At 41.0% G+C, this 10000-nt stretch overlaps 1 protein-coding gene and 2 non-coding genes across 5 annotated transcripts in view; 1 reads left to right on the top strand and 2 right to left on the bottom strand.

Annotated features, from left to right (window-relative positions):
- LOC131468815 (collagen alpha-1(XX) chain) overlaps positions 1 to 10000 on the top strand; it is a 30526-nt gene that overhangs the window by 16853 nt on the left and 3673 nt on the right. For all 3 annotated transcript variants that reach the window (XM_058643441.1, XM_058643439.1, XM_058643440.1), the window contains 19 exons: positions 1 to 76; positions 1192 to 1324; positions 1431 to 1576; positions 1655 to 1784; positions 2778 to 2894; positions 3455 to 3601; positions 3756 to 3812; positions 4304 to 4342; positions 4440 to 4578; positions 5322 to 5464; positions 5659 to 5768; positions 6622 to 6780; positions 6880 to 6957; positions 7964 to 8050; positions 8130 to 8183; positions 8592 to 8687; positions 8794 to 8847; positions 9369 to 9422; positions 9517 to 9570. The exon at positions 1 to 76 is cut by the window's left edge and continues 64 nt beyond it. In XM_058643441.1, the coding sequence (XP_058499424.1) occupies positions 1 to 76; positions 1192 to 1324; positions 1431 to 1576; positions 1655 to 1784; positions 2778 to 2894; positions 3455 to 3601; positions 3756 to 3812; positions 4304 to 4342; positions 4440 to 4578; positions 5322 to 5464; positions 5659 to 5768; positions 6622 to 6780; positions 6880 to 6957; positions 7964 to 8050; positions 8130 to 8183; positions 8592 to 8687; positions 8794 to 8847; positions 9369 to 9422; positions 9517 to 9570 (1873 nt within the window). The remainder of the gene's footprint in view (positions 77 to 1191; positions 1325 to 1430; positions 1577 to 1654; positions 1785 to 2777; positions 2895 to 3454; positions 3602 to 3755; positions 3813 to 4303; positions 4343 to 4439; positions 4579 to 5321; positions 5465 to 5658; positions 5769 to 6621; positions 6781 to 6879; positions 6958 to 7963; positions 8051 to 8129; positions 8184 to 8591; positions 8688 to 8793; positions 8848 to 9368; positions 9423 to 9516; positions 9571 to 10000) is intronic.
- trnar-ccu (transfer RNA arginine (anticodon CCU)) lies at positions 242 to 314 on the bottom strand. The gene has a single exon. It is a non-coding gene; the product is annotated as a tRNA-Arg (tRNA).
- trnar-ccu (transfer RNA arginine (anticodon CCU)) lies at positions 699 to 771 on the bottom strand. Its single transcript has one exon. It is a non-coding gene; the product is annotated as a tRNA-Arg (tRNA).

The following is a 10000-nucleotide window of genomic DNA, read 5'->3' as shown; positions in this document are numbered from 1 at the left end:
CTGGGAGGCAGCAGCTGACGACGTCGTGTCCTACCTCATCAAGTGGATCTCACTCAGTGGAGGCGACCTGCGACAGGTGATGGTGGACGAGTCATGTGACGTGTGAACTCAGGAGTTTTATTTCACCACATTATTTCAGATCCATAATAACACTGACGCCTGATACAACAGTTGTGTATCTTCCACAGTAGATGTAATAAAGCAGCATGGCACAGTTTCTTTGTGTGAGTGTTCAGCACCACACCCCAGATGGGACTCAAACCCACAATCCCTGGCTTAGGAGGCCAGTGCCTTATCCATTAGGCCACTGGGGCACACTCTGGCTGTGCTTTGTTGACATTATACCACAATCACATGCTTCACACATGACGTTTCCCCACAGTGACAATGACCTGTCAATCTATCTATGGACCTACAGACATTTACCAACCCACCTAAGTATCTACCTGCAGTTCTACCAAAGCACAGACTTTGTTTTAAGCTGTTTTGAAAAGTTCTGCTTTGAAAAAAGAACTCTGAAGAACATCCTCTGTCATTAGCACGCCGTCTCAGAGGAATGAGTCAGCGGACACACACCTACAACCGAGAGTAGTGAATGTACAACTTTGGCAGTCGTGCACACACATTTGTTGTTGTGAATCTTCTCTAGTAGATGTAATAAAGCAGCACAGTTTTTTTTGTGCTGTTTTTCAGCACCACACCCCAGATGGGACTCGAACCTACAATCCCTGGCTTAGGAGGCCAGTGCCTTATCCATTAGGCCACTGGGGTACACTCTGGCTGTAGTGTGTTGTCATTGTACCACAATCACATGCTGTTCTGAGTTCACACAAAGAGCTCCAGGCATCATGTGACTTGCTGGAGTGTGTTTGTTTTTATGTGAGATACTAGACACAGACGTTTCCCCACAGTGATGAGTCAAGTACCTACCTACAGACTTACCTACAGACTTAGCTACGGACCTATTTACCAACATTGTTGTACCGACCTACCAAAGTACTAACCTTCCTACGTCTATGGAAGGAAGGAGTCACCTCCATGTGGACTCTTTTAGCAATGTACTGCCATCTAATGGTGAGACGGCATAGTGCACCAAAAGGAGGACGACCCGTCTCACCCCTCTCAGTCGTATCAGTGTGAATGTGATGAGAATGAAGGTGTTGCTGTCTGTGTCCCTGTGCCGTTCTTCAGCTGAGGGTCAGTGGTGAGAGTGAAGGAGCGATCCTGGAGGGAGTGGAGGACGATAAGGAATATCAGATCTCTCTGTCTGCGCTCTATGGAGACGGAGCTCAGAGTGAGGCTGTGGCCATACGCTACAGCACCAGTGAGTCTCACACTAATGTCCTTCTGAAGACAGAAACATCTGAACTGATATTACATCGCACTATATCTTTGCTTTGTCTATATTTATGTCTAATTCTTTTTTGTAGTGTCTGGTGGAGGCCCGTCCAGCGTGTCCGTCTCCGATGAGACTGCGGTCAGCCTGGTGGTCAGCTGGGTTCCTCCCAACGCTCACGTCCTCCAGTATCGCGTGACGTACACTGCACTGACTGGAGCTGAAAGTCAGGACATCACTGTGAGTGAGCTTCTCTCACCGCCGCCTCCTCTTCCTCTGCTTTCAAATCACTCTGATATGTGTGTTTGTGGTCTCCAGGTGTTGGTGCCAGGAGGTGATAAGCGGGTGGTGCTGGAGTCTCTGCAGCCAGATACACGTTACAGTGTCCTGGTCACCGCTGAGTACCGCAACAGAGAAGGAGGCAGCGCTTCAACTCAGGGCAAAACCAGTGAGTCAAACACGAACCAACCTGCTGCAAAATGTGCCAGATCTTCTGTAATTTAGACATAAACTCCTTAAAGTCAGCGTTGAGGGCTTTTGAGATGAGCTACAGACACAGTCAGAGCGGGAACTGGAGGTCACAAAGTGGCGAGTTCATTCATCAGTTCTCTAACCAAGTGCAACAGGTTGTGACGTCGCACGCTTGAAGCCTTAACCAGAAATTCACAGACGTCACCTGCAGCCAGACGTCACAGCCGCTGGTGTCCACACGTCTAAATCCTCGGTTGTCCTCTAACTGGAAACGACATGTTGTTCTTCTGAGGAAGAGCTGACACTAGTGATTCAGACTCTTGTGACTTTTCAGTAGATCCTGACTTATGGGTTGTCCTCAACTGGCAAACCCAGGAGACCGTCTGGTCATGACACAGAATTTCACAGTAAAAGTGTTGTTATGATGTGGAACGATACATAGTTGACAATAAAAAAACATTTATGATGTAAAATGGAATCAAAAATTAAGTAATAATTAAGTGAATAGTAATAAAAACACTAAACAAGCTCATATATATATATATATATATATATATATATATATATATATAATGTATTGGTATAATATGTTGCCTATAATCTAGCTACAGGTGGAGGAGGTTGTGGGTCAGTTCCCATTGTAACTTCATATGAAGTGGCAGGGGCCGCATGTGGCCCGCGGGCCGCGAATTTGAGACCACTGGTCTACAGTTATGACTTATGGAGGATGTTTGCTCAGTTTGCCTGTTGAAAAAAAAAAATCATATTCATGATGCCATTTCACAGAATTTCAAAGTAAAAGTGTTTTGTTATGATATGGAATGATACATTGACAATAAAAAAACTGAAGTAAAATTAAGTAAATGTACCTACAACTGTAATAGAACACTAAAGAAGCTCATATATACAGTATATCTAAGACATTTGCTCAGTCTGCCTGTCCATGTGCTCTCTGTCTCTCTCTCTGTAGCCAGTCTGCGGGTCAGCAGTGTGAGTGTGGTCCGCTCTGACCACTCCAGCATCTGTGCGTCATGGAGACCGGTGTCCGCCGTCAGCGGATATCGTCTCATCATCCAGTCTCTCAAAGGTAACACGAGAGCAGAACCTCATGTCAGTCCTGTATAAAGTACCTTACAGGTATTTGACTTGAGTAAAAGTACAAGTATGTTACCAGAAAATGACTTTGGTAGAAGTGAAGTCACTTTTTTCTAATGTTACTGAAGTAAAAGTCTTAAAGTTTATGACATTTACTGTATTTAACTATCACAGGTCATTTTCCATGGTGTTAGGGTAAGGTGTCTTTAGACTCTGCTCGTCTGTGTGTCCTTGAGCAAGACATTTAACCTCATGTTGCAGCGCGTGAATGGGTGAAAACTGTAGTGTAAAGCAGTTCATCAAGAATAGAATAGCTCTACGTAAAGACCAGAACAGACCATAATACCAACTCTTCTGATTTTACTTGGTAGTAACGAGTAACAAAGATAGTTACAGGCAATGTAGTGGAGTAAATGTAAAAGTTGCTAGAAATAGAAATAGCAAAGTAAAGTAAAGTGAATTTTGTACTTAAATACACTAACAAAGTATTTGTACTACGTTACATTATAACACTGATGTACTGTATGTGTGTGTGTGTGTGTGTGTTCATAGACAAGACAACAAAGGAGGAGAGTGTAGACGAGTCCAGCAGCAGCCACTGTTTCACTGAACTGGAGCCGGAGACTCTGTATCGCATCAGCGTGCATTCTCTCCTCGGCTCAGTAGAGGGCACTGCTGTGTCCATCCTCCATCCAACAGGTTTGATTTGATCATCATATTTACATTCAGGGAGAAACTGTACATAAAACCTAAATACTGGGATTTACTCTGTGAAGATCTTTAACTAAATATTTATAAAAAATCGTCGGTTAAATACGTCATGGTTGTTTTGTTTATTGTTTTTGTTTTACAGCTTCAGCTCCGGCCAGAATTCCCATCCATCCCCGACTGTATCCTATCCACAATGAAGGTGATGTTTATCAAGATTCAGTGGACGTGTTATGTTCTGGTGTCCAGACTTTCTTTAGTCATTTCAGTGTGTCATCAGCAAAACAGCGTATACATACATATGTATATATATACTGTATATGTATATATATATATATATATATATATATATATATATATATCTGTTGTCGGCCATATTTGGTGCTTTATGTGTCATTTACTTGAACCTAGAGCTTTAACTAAGGATTCATTCTCATGATCAATCCCTGTGTTGTTTATTTTCTTAAATAATCAGATAATTGTTGGGTTAAAACATTGTTAGAAATGTTTTTTTCCTAAAACATGAAGCGACAGAACCAAACATTTTTAGGTTTTATTACTCAAACGGATTAAAGTTGGAATCTCCTCACTTTTTCCACATGTTCTTTCTTTGTGTGAACTACTATTGTAAAGCCTTGAGTTTTGCTCTCTTAAATGATTGTATTAAGTCAGCGGCGCCCTCTTGTGTTGCAGTGTGTCCTGAAGTCACCATCAGAAACAGCCTTGTTAAAGGTGAGACTGCGCACACACACACACACACACACACACACCCTCATAGATGAAATAAAAGCCCTTGATTTAATCTCTGCTGCTGTGTTTGTTGTGTCAGGTTTCGACATGATGGAGGCGTTTGGTTTGACTCGGAGCGCTCACTCGTCGGTGGAGGGCGTGGCGGCGGAGACGTTTGTCTTCAGCGCGCTCCCCGTGTACACGCTGTACAGAGACGTGCAGCTCACACAGAGCACCAAGTGAGACGCGTGCAAAGAACTCAAATCACACAAATAACTCTTTATACAGCGCCCTTTCAAAATAAGAGCTTTAAAACGAGACAAGGATGATGAAGGGCACATGTTTTCTCACATGCAGCATTTCTGTGTGCATAGATGCGTCTATGTGTGTATATCTACATATACAGTACATACAATGTGTGTTTATATGTGTACATATAGTTTATATTATAGTATCAGGTGTTTTTGTTCTCACTAAAACATAATTCTTTTCATTCATACCGTATATAACTGCATGAGAGACGTAGAATGTAGTTTCGAGCGACGGATCGTCACCATTGTTCAATAATTGGTGATTGAACTTAAGCATTTTTTGTGTTAAAGTTATTATTATGTTTTATTAGATGGAGGAAATAAGGAAATTGGGTCGAAAATCCTAGAAACACTCATATCAGTCGACCTCTAATGTCTATATATAGATATTTAGACGTGAACATTAATTCCCTTTCTTAAGAGACTCTTTCTTTCTTAACATATTTGAAATAAATATCAGTGAATCTAATGTAGAATATAATGTGATGCAGCTACATTACAGGAGCTCATGGGAATCTTAATAAATCAAAGCCAAACCATCAATCAATACAACATGGATTCTGAGTGCATAGATATCATGGAAACATTCTCTAAATAAAGTGTATACTTTTGTCTAATGACATAAATTACAAACCCAGTTAAATCCTGACTGTACTATACTATCTGTCCAGGTTCATCCACCCTGCAGGCTTCTCTCCAGAACACACCATCAGCATCGCCTTCCGCGTGTTACAGGAAACGCCCAGAGAGCCTTTCGCCCTCTGGCAGCTCACTGACAACGACTTCCAGCCAAAGATGGGAGTGATTCTCGACTGTGAGTAACAACAAGTGCACCCGTGTCTTTGTCCCAACAACATTTTAAAGTGTGTCTGTACGAGGTCGTGATACCGGCGGAATACAAAGTGTGGGTTGTGTGTGAGGTTAAGATGTTGTGCAGGTTTTTTTATATATATATCTATATATATATTTATATATATGTATATATAAAATAAAAATGTTCGTCCACAGCTTCCACAAAGCACCTGGTCTACTTCAGTCTGGACTACAGGGGAGAGGTGCAGGAACTGACCTTTGACCAGCCACAGGTCCACAAACTGTTCTATGGCAGCTTTCACAAGGTGAGGTTTCCTGAGTATTACACACACACACACACACAGAGACTTAAACATCAACAACATGCAAATCATTGGTGCGACATAATGACAGTGTAATGTCTCAACTTTACGATGTTAATGTCTTGACATCATACACAGAAAATGTGTAGCTCCACAGCTACTCACAGTGTTTAATGTCTGCCACTAGGGGTCTCCCTCTCTCTCTCTCTCTCAATCAAAACTATATCAAATGCCCTAGTCTGATGATGTCTCGTAGCAGTGTGGGACTACGAGCTTCTGCTCACTTCCTGATTGAATGATCCTCTCTCTCTTTTTCCCCAAAGTCTGTCTTTATTCCAGCTTTTTTTAAAGTCGCACACGCCACACAATGCTTGTGTCACAACATGATGTCCTGCATCAAGAAGTAAAAGCCTTAAGCCTTGTTGACGTGACATATTTTTCAGGATCAGCAGTGTGTGCTGCTTCACAGGCAGGAGCATTGAGATCATTTAAGAGATATATATATATATATATATATATATATAAAACATATATATATATCTTTTAATGTGGTGAACAAAGTAAAACATGTAGATTTGACTTCACAGAAATGATAAAAATAATGTTATCATAATTGTTTTTATAATAAAAACATGGTTTTGGAAACTTTGGAACAGATGTTTCTTGTTATTATGGTGTATTTTATTTCTTTTTACACTGATATGGACATGTATGTCTGAAATTAAGTGAACTAATTGATAGAAATTCCTCAATCTGAAAATATGTCCTTACCTGATTTCTCTTTCTGGGAATTTCCCGTAATTTTTGATGACTTGTGCTCCCAGTTGATCCAGTTTTTCTCTGCTTTGTGTTTCAGATTCACTTGTCTGTCAGTCAGGTGAGTGTCTCTCTGTCCGTGGACTGCCAGCGTGTGGGTGAAAGACCTGCTCGTCCTCTGGGTAACCTGCCCACGGATGGTTTTGAGATGCTGGGAAAACTGGTGAAGACCAGAGGACCCAGCAGTGGATCTGCTCCGGTACTTTTATTCTCTGTTTGATTGTGTGATTGTCTCGGTCCAGTTTCACTCTGTTATAAATGCTGCGCACTCACACCTGATGCTCTTCACTGTCTCCAGTTCCAGCTGCAGTCGTTTGAGATCGTCTGCAACACCACGTGGTTCTTAGAGGACACCTGCTGTGACCTGCCTGGACTGGTCAGTCTGTTAGTACTCACACATTTAGGGAACACATTTAGGAAACACGTTTAGGAAACACGTTTAGGGAACACATTTAGGAATCACATTTAGAAAACACGTTTAGGGAACACATTTAGGGAACACGTTTAGGGAACACATTTAGGGAACACGTTTAGGAAACACATTTAGGGAACACGTTTAGGAAACATATTTAGGAAACACGTTTAGGGAACACATTTAGGGAACACGTTTAGGAAACACATTTAGGAAACACATTTAGGTAACACATTTAGAAAACACATTTAGGAAACACATTTAGAAAACACATTTAGGAAACCCATGTAGAAAACACATTTAGGGAACACATTTAGGGAACACATTTAGGGAACACATTTAGGAATCACATTTAGGGAACACATTAAGGGAACACATTAAGGAAACACATTTAGGGAACACATTTAGGGAACACATTTAGGCAACACATTTAGGCAACACATGTAGGAAACACATTTAGGGAACACATTTAGGAAACACATTTAGGGAACACATTTAGGCAACACATGTAGAAAACACATTTAGGAAACACATTTAGGAAAGACATTTAGGAAACACATTTAGGAATCACATTTAGGGAACACATTTAGGAAACACATTTAGGGAACATATTTAGGAAACACATTTAGGGAACATATTTAGGAAACACATTTAGGGAACATATTTAGGAAACACATTTGGGGAAGTATAGAGCTCATGTGACTCAGTTTATTTACATCAACATGATAGATAGATGGATAGATATGAAGCTAGCTAACTAGATAGATAAAATATAGTTAGCTAGCTAGCTTAGATAGATAGCCATAAACAAATGTGTTATTAACTATGCTAGGCTAGCTGATGTTAGCTAATTGTTGCTCATGTTATGGTCTTGGACCATGGTTGTATTTTGTTTTGTTTTGTCTTGTCTTGTATAATTGCAAATGTTTTTAAAATGAAATGAATGAATGTTTAGTTTTGTGTGTAACAGAGAGATGAGGAGAGTTGCCCCGCCCCCGCGTACACCTGCACCTGTTCCTCTGACATCCCTGGAGCGTCTGGTTCACCTGGACCACCTGTACGTCGCCGTAACCTCACTTTTTGTGTATGATCCTAAGTGTTTGACGTTAACTGTTTTTCTTCTTCTTTTTAACCAGGGAAAACCAGGTCCTCGTGGAGAGAAAGGCGAGAAGGGAGAGCAAGGTGGACAGGTGACGAGAAAATCAAATGTCTTTATTGTGATTAATTCAGCTGTCTATGCCACACCTGTGAGGTGGGATGGATTATCTCGTGCTCGTGAACAATATTTGAGAGAAATGGATTCATTGTGTATATAGAAAATGTTTTAGATCTTTGAGTTCTGCTCATGAAAATATGGGCTATGTGTGGATACAGACACAGGTGTTAAACTAAATGACTGTTCACAGACACACAGCCTTTTTATCTGATATGTTCTCCTTAAATTGCATTATAACTGTTGAGAAATGAAACACTGCATGTTTCAAACTCATGTAAGTCACTGGTGCTGGTGACACAACAGACCAAACCAAACCGAAACACAACAACAGTTTGTGGCAGAGTCCAAACGTCATGTCCCGCTTTGTGTGTGTGTGTCTCAGGGGGAGGTGGGTCCTCCAGGAAAAAGTGGATCTGACGGAGGCCTCGGACTCTTAGGCAGTGTGGGACCTCGAGGGATAACTGTCAACGGCAAAGAGGTGAAGAAATATGAACCTTGATAACAGAGCTGTAAACATACATGCACATGTTTATGATTCTGGGCGTTTACTTTCTCTCTGTTTTCATGGTTTTTTTATCTCTTAGGGTCCACCTGGTGTCAGGGGTGAAAAGGGGGAGGCTGGACGACCAGGGGTCCAGGTGAGCTTAGAAGGATTTAATTTTCTTATGAGGTACTGACACACTTTTAACCTGACAACTGTAACCACATTAACTTATTGTTAGAAAACATTTTCTGACGTTTGTAAACAAGTCGCTCTCCTGCACCAAAGTCCACTGAGAAAATCTGTGTTTTAAGCACCTGGGACAGAGAAGCTGCTGGTCCACTGGTGGAGGTCAATCCCAACAAAAGTATTTCAAATTGTGCAGTCACACAAATAATACATTTACACTCACTGATGAAGTGGGTTAACAACTAAAACATTGCTGATTTTCACAGTGGAATTTGGTGCAGAGAGTAAGAGCTTTGACAAACTTCCGTTTCCAGACAAAAGAGGTCATTTAAGAGCAAGATTAAGTGGTGAAAATATTTATTAAGCTACCGTAGCCTTTTGTTAAGTGACTTAAGTGTTGATTTTCCTTGTGTACGCACTGACAGCCCTTTCAGTGAGATGTATCAGGACCTTATACAAATACACGTATAAAAATCAATTGCTCCGCAGGGTTTATCAGGACCCCCAGGCTCAAAGGGTGAAGAGGGACCTCCAGGTCCACAGGTGAGCGGTTTGACCACAGTCAGTACACACGACAGTGAATGTCAGCAGTTCTTCATCCATCATCATCGTCGTCCTCTGTATTTGTGCGTCACAGGGCATCAGGGGGGCCGAAGGAAACATCGGCATGCCGGGTATCACTGGACCCAGGGTAAGATTACATTTCATTTCATTGTATTGATTTTTGGCCACTGGGTCAAAATCACTGGAATCCTTGACTCAGAATTGTTTTAAATGAATAAATATGAATAAATGTCCTATGAACAATATTTAGAAGACAAATCCCATTATTTGTGTGTGCCCTGGATGACATTCACTCCACACAGCTGTTAAAAATGAATGTGTTTTTGTTGCGCTGAGACTAAATAACGTTCATTATTTACAGTATTTGCTTGATATTGTTAATATATATGTAAATATGTCACCAGATTTACTGAATTATTAATAGTAGTAATATTTACTACCTGTTATGGACATTTGATGTATTTTCCTGTGGCGCCACCCTCAGGCCAAATCAGTTTTTTACAATATTATCATTATTTCCTGCAGTAAGATGCAGGTTTTTAATGAAATAAACATTC

The sequence above is a fragment of the Solea solea genome, chromosome 11 (genome assembly GCF_958295425.1).
Source record: "Solea solea chromosome 11, fSolSol10.1, whole genome shotgun sequence".
Classification (NCBI taxonomy): Eukaryota; Metazoa; Chordata; class Actinopteri; order Pleuronectiformes; family Soleidae; genus Solea; species Solea solea.
This window is presented reverse-complemented; position numbering and strand designations above follow the sequence as displayed.